General features: G+C 42.0%; 1 protein-coding gene across 1 annotated transcript in view; it reads right to left on the reverse strand.

Moving 5' to 3' along the window:
• The window catches only part of LOC126484689 (O-acyltransferase like protein-like), a 199715-nt gene that overhangs the window by 57466 nt on the left and 119362 nt on the right, over positions 1-22887 (reverse strand). Inside the window, exon 7 of the mRNA XM_050108284.1 lies at positions 21962-22130. Within this exon, the coding sequence (XP_049964241.1) occupies positions 21962-22130 (169 nt within the window). The remainder of the gene's footprint in view (positions 1-21961; positions 22131-22887) is intronic.

The raw sequence follows: 22887 nt of genomic DNA on the forward strand, positions 1-22887 counted from the left end.
CAGGAAGAAGTTGTGTGGAACTGTGAAAAAATAAGCAAAATATACAAACTGAGTAGTCCATGCGCAAGATAGGCAACATCATGGATAGCGTGAGCTTAGGAGCGCCGTGGTCCCGTGGAAGCGTGAGCAGCTGCAAAACGAGAGGTCCTTGGTTAAAGTCTTCCCTCACGTGAAAAGTTTACTTTCTTTATTTTTGCGTAGTTATGATCTGTCCGTTCGTTCATTGACGTCTCTGTTCACTGTAATAAGTTTAGTGTCTGTGTTTTGCGACCGCATCGCAAAACCGTGCGATTAGTAGACAAAAAGACGTGCCTCTCCAATGGGAACCGAAAACATTTGATCGCAAGGTCATAGGTCAACCGATTCCTCAACAGGAAAATACATCTGATATGTTCTATACGACACTGGTGACGGCATGTGCGTCACATGACAGGAATATGTTGTCAAACCACCTAATTTGTAGACTTCGCGAATGGGTACAAAGATTCTTCTACCTTGCCCGATTGAGGTTTTCTTGTGGATGTGATAATCACTCCCAAAAAAGTGATGAAATCATAAGAGTTTGTCACATAAACTGAAAATAAAAAATTAAACTTTTCACTCTCGTTCCGCAGCTGCTCACGTTACCACGGGACAACGGCGCTCCTGAGCTCATAGTGTCCCAGATGTTGCTTATCTTGCCCATAGACTACTCAGTTTGAATATTTTGCTTATTTTTTCACAGTTCCACACAACTTCTTCCTGTTTTCTCTATTGATCTGTGTTCAGTTTTTCAAGGCCTATCCACTGTGCCAACTTACAACTAAATCTGAGGGGGGTGCGTTGGGGAGGTTCTCTTGTGAGTGATAAATCCTGTATAAGTAAACGAGAGACATAATTTGGAGCATATACACTTTCTTCGTGCAGAAAGCACGCTCATGCACGTACCGCTTGGAATCGTCAACAATGTCCGTCCGTCCGCCCCCCCCCCCCCGCGGTAGCTGAGTTGTCAGCGCGACAGAATGCCAATCCTAAGGTCCCGGGTTCGATTCCCGGCTGGGTCGGAGATTTTCTCGAGTCAGGGAACTGGGTGTTGTGACGTCATAATCATCATCATTTCAACCCCATCGACACACAAGTCTCCGCCGAAGTGGCGTCAAATCGAAAGACTTGCATCCAGCGAACGGTCTATCCAACAGGAGGCCCTATTCGCACATTTATTTATCGTCAACAATGCAATCCCCGTCCGTGCCTTGACATGCGTGAAACGCCATTGTTCGTGGATCTGATTATAGTACCTATCTGCCCAACTTCATAGACGAAAAATTCAGCCTGCGTCTACAGCACACACAGTGGGTGCAGAACTACTGTGCTGGTGTAAGCTGTCGCCAGCTCACCGGTCGGCAAAGATGTAGCGCGAAGATCAATTTGTAGGCACTGAATCGAGCGCACCTATCACGCGAGAGGCCAGAGACACACCCACAACGAACACGCTACCAACCTCTCGACAGCAAGTATTTAGGCCACCGCCGATGATCAGAGGGCTTCACTCAACCATCGAGTTTGAAGTTTGTCAGTTTACTCGCAGAGCGGTTTTAGTTCGTCACAGACTATGACTATGCATAGCGACCTGATTAGTGACTATGGCAGGACTAGTTTATCTCTACCAGGACTGTACTTCACTGTCTGGAAGAGACGATTACTGATGAGCTTGTACCACAAAACATGGATTCTATTCAAGTTAAGTAAACGTTCCAGTTCACGTAAATGAAGGACCGTTTTAATCCACATATGGATTTGTGTTGTAGAAAGAGGATTCCTGTCACCCATAGCAACGCCCTCTCCTTTGCTTCCTTGCGGTACAAGACACTATAATTACATCATCGGCATCCCATTAACCAGTCTGTGCATCATTTCATAACTGTTGAGTTGGTGCATGAGTTCATAGCGTTTTCCCCAAGTTTAGTAAACAGAACAGACACACATGGACTTCAGTCATCAATTATAGTTCCACTCCACTGTTGTGACAATTGGAGAGGCATCACTCTGGCGTCAGTTCCAAGCAACATCCTCTTGCGAATAGTCTAAATACAATAAAAGCATATGCAGACAAGAAAATAAGAACAGAACAAGCAGGATTCAGGGAAGGTCGCTCTTGCATTGACCAGTTAAACACCTTGAGAATAATAACTGAGAAATCACATGAATACCAGTCGCCGCTTTACATGCTGTTTGTAGACATTGAAAAGGCCTTCGACAGTATAATTAGAACAAAAATATGGAGCTCATTGCAAACTTTTGGAATTCCCAAGAAATAATCACTCTTGTTAACTGCGTGTATGAAAACTACATACGCCAGTTTCAACTTCAAGGTCTATTTTCAGAACCAATAGCAGTGGAAACAGGAGTTAAGCAAGGTTGCATGCTCTCACCGATACTATTTAACATAGTACTGAATCTTGTAATGACGCAAGCAATGGATAAAGTGAGAGGAATAAAATGAAGCAATGGATCACGACTAGAACACCTAGATTTTGCGGATGGCCTTTGCCTTATATCCCACAGCCTCAACGACATGAAAAAGAAACCAGAAGGTCTGAAATCTCCGGCGAAGAAAGTAGGTTTGAAAATTAATGCCCAAAAAGAAAAGACATGTGGGCAAGTGAAAACAACATCGGAGGGGTTAAGCTTGGGAGCCAGGTAGTCGAAAGGGTGGATAAGTTTTACTGAATTAGAAGCATGATTACACCATACGGTGGTGCAACAAAGGAGATTAACAGCCGTATCAACAAAGCCAAGGGCGCTAATACAACTCTCCGCTCTAAATGGAGATCGAAGGAAATAATATTGAGGACCAAATTGCGGATATTTGAAAGTAATGTAAAATCTGTGCTTCTGTGTGGGTGTGAAACATGGAAAGCGGCGAAGCAGCTAATCCACAAGCCGCAGGCATTTAATAACAGATGTCTGAGGAACATCCTGAGGGGTATTGCGGCCAAATGTCATCTCTAAGGAAAAACTCTGGGAAAGAACCAGCCAGAAGCCAATAGAGCTGCAAATAAGAAGCAGGATATGGAGATGGTTAGGCTAACCGTGGTCTAGGGGTAGCGTCTTTGATTCATAATCAAAACGTATTTGGTCCCGGGTTCTATCCCCGCCACTGCCTAAATTTTGATAAATAATCAGCATTGGCGGCCGAAGACTTCCGGCATAAGAAGTCAGCCTCATTCTGCCAACGGCCTTGTCAAAGAGGGCGGAGGAGCGGGTAGAGGTTCAGGGCACTCTCTTGTCCTAGGGGTGGGAAATTGCCCCTACAGGCGGAAGAATCAGCAATGATCAACGACATGAGGATGCAGAAGGCAATGGAAACCACGTAACGTGTATCCACAGGATATGTGGCCTGTAATTGAAGAAGTGTCATGATGATCTCTCCATTGGCAAAAGATTCCGGAATAGTCCCCCATTCGGATCTCCGGGAGGGGACTGCCAAGGGAGAGGTTACCACGAGAAAAAGATTGAATAATCAACGAAAGGATAACGTTCTACGAGTCGGGGCGTGGAATGTCAGAAGCTTGAACGTCGTAGGGAAACCAGAAAATCTGAAAAGGGAAATGCAAAGGCTCAATCTAGATATAGTATGGGTCAGTGAAGTGAAGTGGAAGGAAGACAAGGATTTCTGGTCAGATGAGTATCGGGTAATATCAACAGCAGCAGAAAATGGTATAACAGGTGTAGGATTCGTTATGAATAGGAAGGTAGGGCAGAGGGTGTGTTACTGTGAACAGTTCAGTGACCGGGTTGGTCTAATCAGAATCGACAGCAGACCAACACAGACAACGATAGTTCAGGTATACATGCCGATGTCGCAAGCTGAAGATGAACAGATAGAGAAAGTGTATGAGGATATTGAAAGGGTAATGCAGTATGTAAAGGGGGACGAAAATCTAATAGTCATGGGCGACTGGAATGCAGTTGTAGGGGAAGGAGTAGAAGAAAAGGTTACAGGAGAATATGGGCTTGGGACAAGGGATGAAAGAGGAGAAAGACTAATTGAGTTCTGTAACAAGTCTCAGCTAGTAATAGCGAATTCCCTGTTCAAGAATCACAAGAGGAGGAGGTATACTTGGAAAAGGCCGGGAGATACGGGAAGATTTCAATTAGATTACATCATGGTCAGACAGAGATTCCGAAATCAGATACTGGATTGTAAGGCGTACCCAGGAGCAGATATAGACTCAGATCACAATATAGTAGTGATGAAGAGTAGGCTGACGTTCAAGACATTAGTCAGGAAGAATCAACACGCAAAGAAGTGGGATACGGAAGTACTAAGGAATGACGAGATACGTTTGAAGTTCTCTAACGCTATAGATACAGCAATAAGGAATAGCGCAGTAGGCAGTACAGTTGAAGAGGAATGGACATCTCTAAAAAGGGCCATCACAGAAGATGGGAAGGAAAACATAGGTACAAAGAAGGTAGCTGCGAAGAAACCATGGGTAACAGAAGAATTACTTCAGTTGATTGATGAAAGGAGGAAGTACAAACATGTTCCGAGAAAATCAGGAATAGAGAAATACAAGTCGCTGAGGAATGAAATAAATATTAAGTGCAGGGAAGCTAAGACGAAATGGCTGCAGGAAAAATGTGAAGACATCGAAAAAGATATGATTGTCGGAAGAACAGACTCAGCATACAGGAAAATCATAACAACCTTTGGTGACATTAAAAGCAACGGTGGTAACATTAAGAGTGCAACGGGAATTACACTGTTAAATGCAGAGGAGAGAGCAGATAGGTGGAAAGAATACATTGAAAGCCTCTATGAGGGTGAAGATTTGTCTGATGTGATAGAAGAAGAAACAGGAGTCGATTTAGAAGAGATAGGGGATCCAGTATTAGAATCGGAATTTAAAAGAGCTTTGGAGGACTTACGGTCAAATAAGGCGGAAGGGACAGATAACATTCCATCAGAATTTCTAAAATCATTGGGGGAAGTGGCAACAAAACGAATATTCACGTTGGTGTGTAGGCTATATGAGTCTGGCGACATACCATCTGACTTTCGGAAAAGCATCATCCACACAATTCCGAAGACGGCAAGAGCTGACAAGTGCGAGAATTATCGCACAATCAGCTTAACAGCTCATGCATCGAACCTGCTTACAAGAATAATATACAGAAGAATGGAAAAGAAAATTGAGAATGCGCTAGGTGACGATCAGTTTGGCTTTAGGAAAAGTAAAGGGACGAGAGAGGCAGTTCTGACGTTACGGCTAATAATGGAAGCAAGGCTAAAGAAAAATCAAGACACTTTCATAGGATTTGTCGACCTGGAAAAAGCGTACGACAATATAAAATGGTGCAAGCTGTTCGAGATTCTGAAAAAAGTAGGGGTAAGTTATAGGGAGAGACGGGTCATATACAATATGTACAACAACCAAGAGGGAATAATAAGAGTGGACGATCAAGAACGAAGTGCTCGTATTAAGAAGGGTGTAAGACAAGGCTGTAGCCTTTCGCCCCTGCTCTTCAATCTGTACATCGAGGAAGCAATGATGGAAATAAAAGAAAGGTTCAGGAGTGGAATTAAAATACAAGGTGAAAGGATATCAGTGATACGATTCGCTGATGACATTGCTATCCTGAGTGAAAGTGAAGAAGAATTAAATGATCTGCTGAACGGAATGAACAGTCTAACGAGTACACAGTATGGTTTGAGAGTAAATCGGAGAAAGACGAAGGTAATGAGAAGTAGTAGAAATGAGAACAGCGAGAAACTTAACATCAGGATTGATGGTCACGAAGTCAATGAAATTCAGGAATTCTGCTACCTAGGCAGTAAAATAACCAATGACGGACGGAGCAAGGAGGACATCAAAAGCAGACTCGCTATGGCAAAAAAGGCATTTCTGGCCAAGAGAAGTCTACTAATATCAAATACCGGCCTTAATTTGAGGACGAAATTTGTGAGGATGTACGTCTGGAGTACAGCATTGTATGGTAGTGAAACATGGACTGTGCGAAAACCGGAACAGAAGAGAATCGAAGCATTTGAGATGTGGTGCTATAGACGAATGTTGAAAATTAGGTGGACTAATAAGGTAAGGAATGAGGAGGTTCTACGCAGAATCTGAGAGGAAAGGAATATGTGGAAAACATTGATAAGGGGAAGGGACAGGATGATAGGACATCTGCTAAGACATGAGGGAATGACTTCCATGGTACTAGAGGGAGCTGTAGAGGGCAAAAACTGTAGAGGAAGACAGAGATTGGAATACGTCAAGCAAATAATTGAGGACGTAGGTTGCAAGTGCTACTCTGAGATGAAGAGGTTAGCACAGGAAAGGAATTCGTGGCGGGCCGCATCAAAGCAGTCAGTAGACTGATGACAAAAAAAAAGGACATATACTTAGGAGACAAAATGAAGATATTGTGAAGGAAGTGCTTTATTGGATCCCGCAGGGACAACGGGGACGAGGAAGGCCCAGAACGACGTGGAGACGATCAGTTGAAGCAGAAGGTCAAGGGCAAGAAGTAGGATGGGAAGAAGCGAAAATACTAGCGGAAGACTGAACAAGATGGCGATATTTTGTTGCAGGCCTATGCTACCCATAAGGAGTTAAAGGAATTAATAATAATAATATATTTTTAAAGTCCGCCAACGCTGGCATAACTTTTCGATTCCACAAGTGTAGAAATCACGTGGTTTTGAACCGAAGAACTCGTCCAGCCGCGTTGGGAGCGCATTTTTATCAGGAAAGGAAGTTGTTGGATAGACAGCAGAAAAGGTGAAAATATGAGCGCGCAAGATAAGGTGTACAAGGTGGTATCGCGGAGTACCATCGCTTCACACAGTCTTCCTGGTCGTTGTTCTTGGACTGCGTCTGCAAGGCGTCTCAGCTGTTGACAGTAAATGTCAGCAGTGATGCTTACACCTCGGGGAAGCAATCTGTAGTACACCACACCGTCGCTGCTCCAGCATATACATTACATCATGTTTTGTGGAAGCGTGCAGGTCTTTATGTGGGGAGTTGCTGCTTCGTTTGCGCTCAACCATTCCTTTCCTTTGTGATTACGTAGGCTTTCCCGGCGTAATAAGTCTTCAAAGTCTCTTCGGGTTTGGTGCCGGATCCTAAAATCAACTTGACTCGATATTTCGGCGATCCCACTGGTCGCCATCTTCAGGAAATGCTGCTTCTGCTCATGAGTCCCGCTGAGAACTGACGCCAGGCTGCAAATCGACGTCCTACATAGGCCAGCGTTCAGTACACGGCGCATGCGCCGCCCTTCACGGTTGCTGCCCTCCAAGACAGGGAGGTGGCGCCGCCCTTAGTGGAACACTGCTGGCAGCGATATATCGCACTCAGGGCCGCACCGAAAAACGTTCAATTTTGATGCGAGATAATACAGGATTCCACGTCTTGCTAAGAGGAAACCCATTGTCTCTGTTGATTAAATTATCAGCCAACATTCCTTTCCTTTCCTTATGTTGGCATAAAGACACCATTTATCGCCACCAGGAAAGATACGGAATAAGAATCGTTGGCGCTGTTCACGAGCCGATTAATGACGAGCAGGCGCAGATGAATGCATGGCTACCGGCTGACTTTCATGATTTTAGGTTACAGCATACACCCGATTTTTGAGTCTTCTCTATTGTGTGCAAATGTCGGACGATGGTGGAATGATCACAGTTCATCACATTCGCTCGTTCTTGAGTGCACTGTCGTATTCTGCATTAATGCATTTAAACGATCTTCATGAAACCCAGAACGTCGTCCTGAGCGTGGAGAGTCACTAATGTAAAAATCTTCCCTAAAACGAGGAAACCATTTTCTTGCCGTGCTCTGTCTAGTGGCATTATCCCCATACACGCAGCAAATATATCTGCCTGTCTGCGCTGCTGTCATCCATATATTGAACTCAAACAAAAGAATATGTCGGAAATGTTACAATTTCTCCACTTGGCACTCCGTTTAAAGGCATCCACAGCTCCACTCACTATCTCCAAATGACAAAATAACAATGTGTAAACCCAAGTAGCAGCAGTGAACTACAAATAAATATGAGAATCGATAAATAATCCCATAGCAACCGGAATACCGATATGCAAAACAAAAACGTTATCAACTTACAAACCTAACAGTTTATACTCATTTCTGATACCAACCCGTTACTTCACTGAAATAACGCCTGAACCATATCGTCCGACTATAGACTTTCGAGATTGATTGAAGACATTCTTACGTTGCGGTTTATAATGGAAGCAAGACTAAAGAAACATGAAGACACGTTCGTAGGATTTGTCGACATGGGAAAAGCGCTCGACAATGTAAAATGGCGCAAGATGTTCGAAATTCTGAGAAAAATAGGGTTAAGCTATAGGAAGAGACGGGTAATACACAATTTGTACTAGAGCCAAAACTGGATAATAAGAGTGGACGATCAATAACGAGGGGCTCGAATTAAAGAGCATGTAAGACGGGGATGCAGTCTTTCGCCCCTACTGTTCAATCTGTACATCGAAGAAGCAATGATGGAAATAAAAGAAAGGATCAGGAGTGGAATTAAAATTCAAGATGACAGGATATCAATGATGTGATTCGCTGATGATATTGGTGTTCTGAGTTAAAGTGAAGAAGAATCTGCTGAGTGGAATGAACACTCAATTTAGTACGGATTAGGGATTGAGATTAAATCGAAAAAAGACGAGAGTAATGAGAAGTAACAGAAATGAGACCAGCGAGAAACTTAACATCAGGATTGATGGTCACGAAGTAGATGAAGTTAACGAATTCTGCTACCTAGGTAGCAAAATAACCAATGACGGGCGGAGCAAAGAGGACATCAGAAGCAGACTAGCAATGCTAAAAACGGCATTCCCGGCCAAGAGAAGTCTACTAACATCAAATATCGCCCTTAATTTGAGGATGAAATTTCTGTGTCTGAAAAAAATGGTTCAAATGCCTCTGAGCACTATGGGTCTTAACATCTGAGGTCATCAGTCCGCTATGACTTAGAACTACTTAAACCTAACTAACCTAAGGACATCACGCACATCCATGCCTGAGGCAGGATTCGAACCTGCGACCGCAGCGGTCGCGCGGTTCTAGACTGATGCGCCTAGAACCGCTCGGCCACATCGGCCGGCAATGTATGTCTGAAGTACGGCATTGTATGGTAGTTAAAAATAGAAGAGAATCGGAGCATTTGAGATGTGGTGCTACAGACGAATATCGAAAATTAGGTGAGCTGGTAAGTTAAGGACTAAGGTTCTCTGCGCAGAATCGGAGAGGAAAGGAATATGTACAAAACACTGACATGGAGATCGGACAGTAGAACGTTCATTCCATTCAGCAGATCATGTAATTCTTCTTCACTGTCACTCAGAACAGCAATGTCATCAGCGATGATAGGACATCTGTTAAGACATCAGGGAATTACTTTCGTGGTACTAGAGGAAGCTGTAGAGGGCATAAACTGTAGAGGAAGACAGAGATTGGAATACATCCAGCGAATAATATACATGACACGTGATATTTCAACCGAAATCGAAAACAGAATAAAGAGTTTGGAGGTTTTACTTTTCATCAAGCATTTGTACTTTGTTCCCGAAATGTAAAATTCGTCGACTGCTTTCGGTATCTCATATGGCAATCTAATTCTGTCGGTATCAACTCATTCAACTCAACTCCATTATTCTCGTTTTATTTACGTTAATGTTCATTTTATAATCTCCTTTCAATTGATCTTCCAAGTTCATTTCCATCTCTGACAAAACTGTAGAGTCATCGCCAAACCTCAAAGTTCCCATTTGTTCTCCCCGAACTATAATTCCCCTCCTCTTCTTAACTGCGTGCTCTATGTACAAACTGATCAGCGAGGCCCTTTTGAAATACGGCTTCCCATTCATGTCCTCCAGCTCTTGGAACTGCAGTCTGGATTCTGTACAAGTTGTAGATAATCTTTCGCTCTTTGTATTTTAGCTCTGATAATTTAAAAGAGTGTATTCTAATCAACACTGCCGCAAGCTTTCTATAAATCTACAAATGCTCTAAATGTAGGTATACATCGCTTCGGTATATCTTTTGACAAGGAACCTCTTGAGTGCGAGGTCGCAAGTTGAATCATTATTAAGGTTCATTAAAAGTGTTGTGTTAACAATTAAGGTAGAAAAAAAATTAGCTGCTAACGACTCACCATATGTATTATGAGGGTGAGAGAAAATGAGTGTGCGGGAGTGCAAAAGGTGATCAACTTTCTATGTCATGAATGTATTACATTTCTCGAAACGGATGTCGTCGACATTCGAGAAATGTTCAAAACAAACCATTAACTTGCACCATGAACACCGAATGAAAAATGGCGCACCACAGTGATCACAAAGGTTCGCAGCATCAAGATCAAAGGCGAACTCCGTGGGAGTTACAAACCGTGCAGGGCGTTCATATAGGTATCCCCTCTTAAAGAATTCATATAGAACCGTAATGGTGTAACGGGATGATGAGAACTGATGGAATATGATGGCATGAAACCAAATGCGAAACAGTCTCTAGTGGGGCTTATCGTGAAACCGGCTATTCTTTAAGGCGTAACTGCACATAATGCGATAATATGTTTCACAGGCATGGAAAAACAAACATTGAGAGCCTGAATTTGTCCAGTGGTTCCAGGTGGTACGAATTGCAATGCCACACACTTTTCAGGACGGATAGTTTGCTCTAAAGGAGTATGATTTTTATACGCAGACTAGGAATGAACCAAAAGCAAGTTATTTTGTATTCGACAAAAGCTGTGCTCATACCTTACTTGTAGTTCTCTTAGCCCATTTTCCGACTCGTCTTTGGTCTGAGGTAAATATTTTCTACTGCCCTTGCAAGATCTTGCACACGACAAAGAATCGTTAACAGACGGACCACCTCCAACTTCTCGCAAAATAATAAATTACTTTCCAGCCAATTTAACAGCCAGATTAACAGTAGGCATAATTGTATACAAATGCGTTACGGCATTGATTTGATGTTAGTTGATTTTGATACAACTCCAGGGTTCCTTTCGTATGCACATACTCTTAAAATCATGCTTGGTCGAAGTTGCAAACAAATTCCTTACTGGACGACGGGATGAGCTTGTTTATCTCATCTACAAATTTTCGAGCCGATTTCGCAGTTTTCTGTGAATCATCAAGTTGTTGCTTCGTTTGAAATTTCGTTATCTTACGTCTACCAGTGCTGTAGCGCTGTTTGAAGTTATACAACCATCCCTGGTGCCCTTGAAATCACTGTAATCTATGCCGAACGCAATTTGATGTGCTTAAAGTAGTATGTCACTGTGGCGCACATGCTACGTATTGTATCGAGCACCCTTGAAACGCTCAAGCACCAGTTTTCGTAGCAACTGTTCCCTGTCCTCGATTGAATATCCTTAGTTTCTCTTACGCACTAAACGGTCAAATTGCTGTGGACTTATTCGAAATCTGTTCGTAATCGGTTTTTTACTACGCTGCGGATGGTCTTCCATGTGCCTCATTATATTTAGCACCCGTTCCTTGGGCAACGAGTGTCCTTCATTACGTATCTCTGTAGACGGGATTTGTGGCTCCCTGTCCGACAATGATGATGAACCACATGTCTCGACAACACCTCTTTCAGCATCGCTTTCACTTGTTAAGCACGTATGGTCATCATCGTACTCTTCATGTACATTGTCCGCTCTATCGTGCGTATATGACACCACACATTCTACTAACTCCTTACAGAAACGCTAATATTTCATCTGCCACTACTTTCTCACTCTGCGAAATTCCTTGGGTTGCTTTCTGATAAAGCATCAACTTCGGCAACTTTTGTTGTAAATACGCTTTGATTATCGTTGTCATTGCATTGCGGGCTTTATATCAACACCACTAGCACTGTAGCACTATAGTGAGTTACTCGTAGACCAAGCAATTCAATTACGCTCCGTAGCCTCATGCTGTGCTCACCATTGGATACCTCCAGTCCCGCCGCCTGTTGCCATTAGCAGCCAATTTTGTGGTTTCATGGTAGACATTATCTGGGGCGTCGAATGCCGTAAACATCATTGGCCTTTCGCGACCTCGCACTCAAGTGGTCCCTTGTAAGCTAAGCCATAGGATCAATACCGTTTCGCGTGTTCCCACATTTCCCCCGAACACAAACTGATCGTCCTCGAAGTTGGATCGTACCAATATTTCCATTCTTCCATAAATAATTTGTTGAAGTATTTTACAACAATATTTTGTTAAACTGTTGGTTAATAATATTAACATCTGTCGGCACCTGCCTTTGGGATTACAGTTACTGCCTCCTTCTAGTAGTCTGAGGGTAATTCGTCTGTCTCTTCAACCTTGAACACAAACTGGAACAGTTTTGTAATGGTTGATTCTCCCAAGGACCACAGTAATTCAGATGGAATGTCAATTAACTCCAGATGCCTTGTTTCGACTTTTTTTTTTTTGGTCATCAGTCTACTGACTGGTTTGATGCGGCCCGCCACGAATTCCTTTCCTGTGCTAACCTCTTCATCTCAGAGTAGCACTTGCAACCTACGTCCTCAACTATTTGCTTGACGTATTCCAATCTCTGTCTTCCTCTACAGTTTTTGCCCTCTACAGCTCCCTCTAGTACCATGGAAGTCATTCCCTCATGTCTTAGCAGATGTCCTATCATCCTGTCCCTTATCCTTATCAGTGTTTCGACTTAAGACTTCCAATGGTTGATCAAATTCTTCTCGTAGTATCATATCTCTTCTTTTTCTACCTACTCCTTGCTTTCCATTTTACTGTCATCTCTTCCTTCGTGTAGCCCTTCTATACTGCTGTTCCACGTTTCAGCTTTCTCTTCTTTGCTTAGTACAAGCATGCCATCTGAGCTCTTGATATTCATACAGCAGGTGCTCCTCGTGACTCCTATGGTTTCTTTAATTGTCCTCTAAGTGAAATTACACAGTGCAACAATGAAAATGTAAATCGAATGAAAATAGCCCATTCCTATCAATTGTAATGTGCTGATCGCGAATATCACGATGACAATTCAAAATTAGCTCTAGTTTTCATTTTACGCTGTTATATTACGGTGATATAGTTACATACGGATTTTTATGTTAAGTTTAAAATCAAATATTATAATAGTCATAATAACCAGTAACAATGGATTCTATTATTGTCCCTGGTCTTACTTGTGTGCAATATTTTGGATATAAAAATTTTGATACCAATTTTAGTGATCTTTTTGTCTCCCTTCCCTTCAATTTCAGTGACTTTATTACCGCATGTAATAATATTCGCACATTTATTGATTCGTCAAAGTTGAGCTTAAAAGCAGTGCTTCTACATGTTGGTAATGAGCTTCCTTCTATTCCAGTTGGATATAGTGTGCATACGAAGGAATCATACCAATACATGAAATTTGTACTAGAAGCCATCAAGTATAATGACTCTCAATGGCAGATTTGTGGTGACTTGAAAGTGGTTGCACTGCTATTAGGTATGCAGTTAGGGCATACTAAATATTGCTGCTTTCTCTGTAAGTGGGATAGCCGAGCTCATGCATATCATTACAGTAAACATGAATGTCCCACCAGAAAATCTCTTCAACCAGGTATAAAGAACATTAAGAGTGAATAATAGGTCCTAAAACGATTCTGCTTCAGCCCTTGAACATCAAGTTGGGTCTCATGAAAAACTTTGTAAGGGAATGACAAAGATGGTAACGTGTTTAAGTACTTAAGGCAAAAATTCCATTACTTAAGTGATGCCAAAGTAAAGAAGGGCATCTTTGTATGCCCACAAATTCGAGAGCTTTCTGGAGACCATACTTTTGATGGAATCATACAAGGTGATGAGAAGTATGCTTGAGAATGTTTTAAGACATTCTGTTTACAGTTCTTAGAGAACAAACGAGCAATAAATTACAAGGAGATTGTAGATAACATGTCGTCATCTTATGAAAAACCTGGTAGCAACATACCATTGAAAATGTATTACTTACATTGCCATCTTAACTTCTTCCCCAATGATTGTGGTGCAGTAAGGGATGGACATGGGAAGCGATTTCATCAAGATATTGCCACATTTGAGAAGATGTATGCCGGAAAGTGGAGACCTACTGTTTTAGCAGATTACTGCTGGACTGTCATAAGGGATGTTCCCGAGTATGTGTATAAACGTCAAGCCAAGCGAAAACAGTAATCTTCTGAATTTATCTCTGAACAAAATATGTAATTGTATATACTGTACATACGAACAATTAACATTTGTAATACTTTAAATACATTTGTCACCAAATAATTTATATATTTTCTTTTGTGCTTTACACAGTTCTGGTACAAAGTAGACTTACAAAGAATTTTCATTCATGTAATATTTTCTTCATTTTTCTTAATATTTTACTTTTGTACTTCCAGAATGGCACTGAAATTTATCAATGCATAACACATAACATAATTCAAGTAATTATTAACTTAAAATTTGTTACTTAGTGAGTTATTTATGCAAAAATGTAGATAAATTTAAAAAAAAACCTAGAGCTAAATATTTATGAAAATGATGATACTGTCTCATTTTATGCTGAAATAAGCGTAACTAATTCAAAATCATGCAATTTACACACTTTCACTTCAAATGTGTTGTCCAGTCTTATCTTCTCGATGGTCATGCATACTTCTGTAGCTTTGCATTTGTGTCCTAGCCATTCCTGCTGTGCCATTTTACACTTTCCGTCAATCTCATTTTTTAGAGTTCTATATTTCTTACTTCACTTCCTGGATTTTTATATTTTCTACTTTCGTTAGCTAAATTCAATATCTCGTGCGCTATGCTAGGGGTTCCCTCAAAGGTAACCATTTGTCCTCTGTTGTATTTCTTTCCCTGATTCGGTCAATCGTTGTCTAACGCTCCCTTTGAAACTCCCAACAACACGGTTTTTTTCTCTGTTTATCCAGATATCAGTTTCTTAATTTCTTTCCTTTCTGTTAATTCTGTAGTTTTAATCTGCAGTTCGTAGCCATTAAATTATGTTTGGAGTCTATGTATCACTATTGAAAAATTTTGTTGTTTAAAATGTTTTATTTGTCTCTGTGTTACTACTACATAATCTACGCGAAACCTTTCAGTGTCTCCATGTGTGTTCTACATGTACAAGCTTATTTAATGGTTGCTGAACCAACAGTTTGCAACAATTAAACTGAGCTATGTGCGAAATTCTAGCAGACGGCTTCCTCTTTCATTACTTTCTTCCAGCCTATTTTCTAATAACATCAAAAGTCCAAAAGTCAAAAGTCTGATAGATAGCCATATAGCATTTAAAAGGATATTAAAAGAATTTCTTAATGGCAACTCCTTCTACTCATTAGATGAATTTTTGGATATAGTAAGTGGGTAATTTCCCCAACCCCCACAAAAAATTAAAAATATTCAGTGTCATGTAATATTTCGTGTAATGTAATATCTTGTATAGATACCTTTTATTAACCTGACATGTTCCACATCATTACGAAGTGTTGTATTCATGGTCTATGGAACAAGTACTAATCTAATCTAATCTTATTTTTCCTTCTCGTCCTTCTCCTACTACCGAATTCTAGTCCACCGTCACAATTAAATTAGCGTATCCCTGAAGTAAGTGAAGAGTTTCTCGTATCTCATCCAGCGTTCTTTCAATTTCTTCATCATTTTTGTAGCTAGTAGGCACATAAGCTTGAACGGCGGTGGCAGGTGTTGGCTTCTTGTCTATCTTGGTTACAATAGTACGTTCTTTGTTCTGTCCATAGTAGTTCACCCGCGTTTCTATTCTATTATTCATTATTGCTTCTGCATTATTCCTATTTGATTTCGTGTTGATAGTCTTGTTCTCTCCTGACCAGAAGTCCTGCTGTTCCTATCACTGTTCTTCAGTAATTCCCTCTAAACCTAACTTCAACATATTCAACAGTCTTGTTTTCTGTTTTTTTGTTTTTTTGCTTGTCAGATACGTTAATTGGGGATGTAGGTTAGAGAATTAAAAAAAAATATCAACCCGCAGACCACTAATTTTGGTTTCCCTGATGACAACATCCTCCTGAGAAGTCCCTGTCTGGATCTCTCAATAGAGGACTACTTTACCTCCGAAACATTTTATTCAAGAGAAAATCATTATATTTAAACCGTGCAATGCAGCTTTGTATACTCGGAAAATATAATGGATTTAGTTTCTCTATGATTTCAGTCGTTCGCAGTATCAGCATACTGATGGTCTGAAGATAAGTGACATTGTCCGAAACTGGTCGTTTTGAAGTACAAAACCTGAACGACAGACAGAAAAAAGCCTATTTTGTACTGTAGTGGAAATCAGTGTAAAGATAGGGTTCCACGAAAGTAATAGTACAATTTCTGAGGCATACGTGTGTCGAATTTGCAATGGGTGTTGTTGATACAGATAAGACATACACAATCATCGGGTTTATATAGTTTCTTTGATATCACGAGTAACAAAGTAAGGCTTCTGCATTTCCTGGATGGAATTGTTATAAAGGTACTCACTGTCCTGTTGTGTTGTTGCACTGTCGGTACTTTGTCCAATCTCCGTTCTTCCCAACTACCTCAAAAATTCGCTTTTGTTAGGGTTAGTCATTCTTCCAGTGAAACTGTCACTCGCTCTTCTCGTGTCACTCTTATCAGCTCACATACGGCCAGATAACGCCTTCCATTGCGATAAACACTCCTTGCAAATATTCACGAAAGGTTTTCTACGGGATTCAAACTCCAGCTACGTGCAAGCGAGGGCAAAACATCGACATCTTTATCTTCAAGCCACTTTTATTTCTTGTAGCAGAAACATTTACAGATGCATTATATTGTTGTTCGTCTTCGTACATTCTAATCAGTTCTGTTTCCAGCATCTCTGTGTACTTGTTAAAGTTCATTCTAGTGTCCATCTAAGGAATGCCTGACTTACCTTTAGCGCAGAAGGCTACCCAAATGATAACACTTTAACCATTAAAATTTCTGCTCAATCTTACCATTAGCTCTGTTCTCAGATCACGCCAATAATATTGAAATCCATCCTGTTCATCTAAATTAAACTTCTTCTCATCACTGAAGATCACTTTATCCCTTTCTGAAGACTATTACATACGTTTTTCAGTAAACTCCAATACAGCCTGTTTATGTTTGGGTGTTAAGAGTAGGATTCTGAAGTCGTTTCTTGAATGAAATACAGGGTGACAATTATTGAACTATACGAAAAACGTAAATTGGTTACAAACTGAGCGTGCACACACTTTATTCAACATGTAAACATCACTACAGATATTCGGATTTAGGTTATGATACGTTCGATGTGCCTGCTATCAAATGGTTCAAATGGCTCTGAGCACTATGGGACTTAACATCTATGGTCATCAGTCCCCTAGAACTTAGAACTACTTAAACCTAACTAACCTAAGGACAGCACACAACACCCAGTCATCACGAGGCAGATAAAATCCCTGACCCCGCCGGGAATCGAACCCGGGAACCCGGGCGTGGGAAGCGAGAATGCTACCGCACGACCACGAGCTGCGGACTGCCTGCTATCATTCGCGATGATGTGGCGCAGACGAATAGCAAAATTCTGCACGACCCACTGAAGTGTTGGCACATCGATGATATCGATGACCTCATGAATGGCTGTTTTCAGCAATGGTTTTGAGGTCATTACCGTACACCTTGTCTTTAATATAGCCCCACGAAAAGGAGTCGCATGTTTTCAGATCCGGAGAATATGGTGGCCAATCGATACTCAGAACGTGGTCCCCTAAGTGCTCCTCCAGGACGTCAAATACTCTCCTGCTTCGACAGTCGATCTTCGTCTTGAAAGAACCTCATCTTGTCGAAATCAGGTCCACTTAGGATAATGCGGATGGAATTATCTTCAAAAACCTTCACGTAGCGTTGGGTAGTCACCGTGCCATCAAGGAATATCGCACCGATTATTCCGTGACTGGACACTGCTCACCACTGAGTCACTCATTGAGGATGAAGAGCCTTCTCGAGTGCGAAATGCGAATTCGCAGTCCCACATATCCATTAATTTTGGTTATTGACGAACCCATCGCAATGAAAGTAGGCTTCGCCGCTAAACCAAACGAGACAGCGCATACTAATTCTGATCATGCCCCGCGGCTAATCGCGCAGTTTGAACGTCCTAAAAGAAACCGTTCACAAATTACGACGATTTTATTCATATGGTCCAATAATCATCACGCTGTGTGTTTATCATGTGACAAAATTTGTCGTCTGGTTGTTACTGGCAACTGTTGAGATGAATAACGGTCTGTGGCCCTTGCTTTCCGCAGAAGTAACCTTTCCGATGCCTCGGACAATTTTCTGCTATGCCCATATTTCTCGTTCTGTCCATATTATGCACCCAATCTAACGAAATTATCAATAACTGCACATGACCAGTCAACTTTTTACAATTTGAAGACTTGACAGTCCCAATTCGTCGTACATACCTGTAACTGCTGTCCGTATGGCATTGTCACGATTGTGGTTTATGTACACACCACGCAATGTCGCTAGTGGTGTCTGTTTCCTGTCTGGAGTAAAGGAAAGTACACAAACACAGACACAAAACACCGCTCAGAGCCGACCGTGTTCCACCCTCCGCCACCTGAGTGACTGATGTCTTGTATTCAGATATAGAGATATGTGAAAAGGCAGAAACGGTGCTGTGGTTGGCAGCACCTATAAAAGACAACAAGTGTGTGACGCAGTTTTTAGATCGGTTGCTGCTGCTACAATGACCGGTTATAAAGATTTAAGTGAGTTTGAACGTGGTGTTACAGACGGCGCACGAGCGATGGAACACAGCATCTACGAGTTAGCGATGAAGTGGGGATTTTCCCGTACGGCAATTTCACAAATATACCGCGAATATCAGTAATCCGGTAAAACAGCAAATCTCCTGCATCGCTGCGGCCGGAAAACGATCATGCAAGAACGGGACCAACGACGAGTGAAGAGAATCGTTCAACTTGACGGAAGTGCAAACCTTCGGCAAATTGCTGCTGATTTCAATGCTGGGACATCAACGTCAGCGTGCGAACCATTCAACGAAACATCATCGATATGCGCTTTCGGAGCCGAAGGCCCAATCGTGTACCCGTGATGATTGCATAACACAAAGCTTTACGCTTCGCCTGGGCCCGTCAACACCCAAATTGGACTGTTGTTTGGAAACATGCTGTCTCGTCGAACGAGCCTCGTTTCAAATTGTATCGAGCGGATGGACGTGTACGCGTATGGAGACAACCTGATGAATCCGTGGATCCCGCATGTCAGCAGAGGACTGTTAAAGCTGGAGGGGACTCTGTAATGTTGTGAGGCACGTGCAGTTGGGGTGATACAGGACCCCTGATAAGTCTAGATACGACTCTGACAGGTGACAGGTACGTAAGCACCCTGGTATCCTGTCTGATAACCTGCATCCATTCATGTCCATTGTGCATTGTAACGGGCTTGGGGAACTCCAGCAGGACAACCTCACACGTCCAGAATTGCACCAGAGTTGCTCCAGGAACACACCTGTGAGTTTAAATAGTTTTGCTAGCCACAAAACTCCCCAGAAATGAACATTATTGAGCATATCTGATATGCCTTGCAACGTGCTGTTCACAAGAGATCTCCACCCGCTCGTACTCTTATGGATTTATGGACAGCCCTGCAGGATTCATGGTGGCAGTTCCCTCCAGCACTACCTCAGACACTAGTCGAGTCCATGCCACGTCGTGTTGCAGCCCTACACGATATTGAGCAGGTGTACCCAGTTTCTACATCTACATCTACATTCATACTCGGCAAGCCACCTGGCGGTGTGTGGCGGAGGGCACCTTGAATACATCTATCGCTTGTCCCTTCTATTCCGGTCTGGTAATGTTCGTGGAAAGAAAGATTGTCGGTATGCCTCTGTGTGAGCTCTAATCTCTCTGATTTTATCCTCATGGTCTCTTCGCGAGATAAACGTAGGAGGGAGCAATATACTGCTTGACTCCTCGGTGAAGGTATGTTCTCGAAACTTCAACAAAAGCCCGTACGGAGCTACTGAGCGTCTCTCTTGCAGAGTCTTCCACTGAAGTTTATCTATCATCTCCGTAACGCTTTCGCGATTACTAAATGATACTGTAACGAAGCGCGCTGTTCTCCGTTGGATCTTCTCTATCTCTTCTATCAACCCTATTTGGTGCGGATCCCACACCGGTGAGCAGTATTCAAGCAGTGGGCGAACAAGCGTACTGTAACCTACTTCCTTCGTTTTCGGACTGCATTTCCTTAGGATTCTTCCAATGAATCTCAGTCTGGCATCTGCTTAACCGACAATTAATTTTATATGTTCATTCCATTTTAAATCACTCTTAATGCCAACTCCCAGATAATTTATGGAATTAACTGCTTCCAGTTGCTGACCTGCTATATTGTAGCTAAATGATAAAGGATCTTTGTTTCTATGTATTCGCAGCACATTACACTTGTCTACATTGAGATTCAATTACCATTCCCTGCACCATGCGTCAATTCGTTGCAGATCCTCCTGCATTTCAGGACAATTTTCCATTGTTACAACCTCTCGATATACTACAGCATCATCCGCAAAATGCCTCAGTGAACTTCCGATGTTATCCACAAGGTCATTTACGTATATTGTGAATAGCAACGATCCTACGACACTCCCCTGCGGCACACCAGAAATCACTCTTACTTCGGAAGACTTCTCTCCATTGAGAATGACATGCTGCGTTCTGTTATCTAGGAACTCTTCAAACCAGTCACACAGTTGGTCTAATAGTCCATATACTCTTACTTTGTTCATTAAACGACTGTGGGGAACTGTATCGAACGCCTTGCGGAAGTTAAAAAACACGGAATCTACTTGGGAACCCGTTGGGAGGAGCACACCACGGAACTGCAGAAACGCCTTAGCAAATCTGTATTTGCAGTTCGAGTGTTAGCAGACATAGGCGACATAAACATGAAAAAGCTTGCATACTTTGCTTACTTTCATTCCATAATGTCATATGGTATAATATTTTGGGGTAACTCTTCAAGTCAAACAAAAGTTTTCAGAGTCCAAAAGCGTGTAATACGTATTATTTGTGGAGTAAATTCACGGACGTCCTGTAGAAACCTCTTCAAAGAACTGGGTATACTAAATACTGCCTCTCAGTATATTTACTCGTTAATGAAATTTGTCCTAAATAATATATCTCTTTTTCCAACAAACAGCTCAGTTCATGCATACAATACCAGGAACAAAAATGATCTGCACAAGGACTTAAAAACGCTTACTTTAGTCCATAAAGGGGTCCACTACTCAGGAACACTTATCTTCAATAATTTGCCAGCAAACATAAAAAATTTAGTTACAAATAAAGATCAGTTTAAAAGGAGCCTGAAAGACTTACTAGTGGCCAACTCCTTCTACTCCATTGACGAATTTTTTAATAGAAACAAATGATGTATTGTATGTACTCATACTATTAGTCTTGTTATTTCATTTTTAAAAAATGATGTATTGTATATAGTCATACTATTAGTATTGTTATTCAGCTTAAAAAGAAAAAGAATTGACATGTTCCACATCCACGAGGATCTCTTCAGCATGGATCTATGGAACGAAAAACTAATCTAATCTAATCTAGTCTATGGCCCTCTGAATCTCGTGGGCGAATAGTGCGAGCTGGGTTTTCACGGTTTCTTTGCATCTTCCATTTGACTGCATTTGTCGGTATACAGTATTTCATAGTGTTGGATATACTCTGTGCACGACTGTTCCAACCGACAATGTAAATTTTCTTCCGAATATCCATGTTTTTATACTGATTTCCACCACTGTAAAAATAAGGCTCTCAGACAAATGTGGTCCAGGATTGGTAGCCCAGTTAACAAATCGAAACAGCCCGTACTTCAGTATCTGTACATGTGATATGCAGGGAGCCAACTCACGATCTCCTCGGTGGCGACGTAGTTGTTGAGGAAGAGCAGGTTGAGGTACCAGTGGCGGCGGCACCAGTCCGCCTGCGGCCCGATGGTCTGCCGCCACAGGGGGCCCGCCCCCGCACGCTCCAGCAGCGTCGCGTACACCGCCACCACCGCCACGTACGCCGGCACCAGCCTGCGCGGTACCAACACGAAGTGATCTCAGACAAGAACAGGGTACACGACTCTAGTGCTGTGGATCTGTGAAAATCGTGGCGGTCAATTGCTGTTAGGTTGGCGGCACCGTACATATAGGTTGTGTTGTTGTTTGGTGCCTCGCGTTGGAACGACTGATTACCTTTATAAATATACAGGGCGAGTCACTAACTATTGTCACCTAGAATAACTCCGAAAGTATGATAGTAGCTGCAAAGTTTGTGAGACAAATGTTGCATGGAACAACGGAGGCCATAATAATAGGTGGGTTCGCGTCAGAGATATGAAGATCAGCTTTGTTTTTTTTTTAATGGGATGATATACTTTGGTGCTTCTTTTCTGACAGCGACTTCGAGATGAATCTAATGATGTGTAACAGTAAGGTCATTGAAGGTCAACGAAGGTCAAAAAGATGGCATGAACGTACATTTACAGAAGGTGTTCGAAGTGATGACCATTGGTATCAATGCAGTGCTGCAATCTTTTTATCATGGATTGAGTGGTATTCCTTATCACTTCGGCATTTATCGAAGCACATGCTCTGACAATTCTCTTTTGCATATCTTCAGGTGTAGTTGGAACGTCTTTATAAACAATGTCTTTTACAAATCCCCACAAGAAAAAATCCATAGGCGTCAAGTCTGGCGAACGAGCCGGCCACGACACATCACCTCCGCGTGCAATTCAACGATTTGGGTATTATAATTGCGTACTTGCTCGGCCGGAGTCAGTCGAAA

The sequence above is a fragment of the Schistocerca serialis genome, chromosome 6, assembly GCF_023864345.2.
Source record: "Schistocerca serialis cubense isolate TAMUIC-IGC-003099 chromosome 6, iqSchSeri2.2, whole genome shotgun sequence".
Classification (NCBI taxonomy): domain Eukaryota; kingdom Metazoa; phylum Arthropoda; class Insecta; order Orthoptera; family Acrididae; genus Schistocerca; species Schistocerca serialis.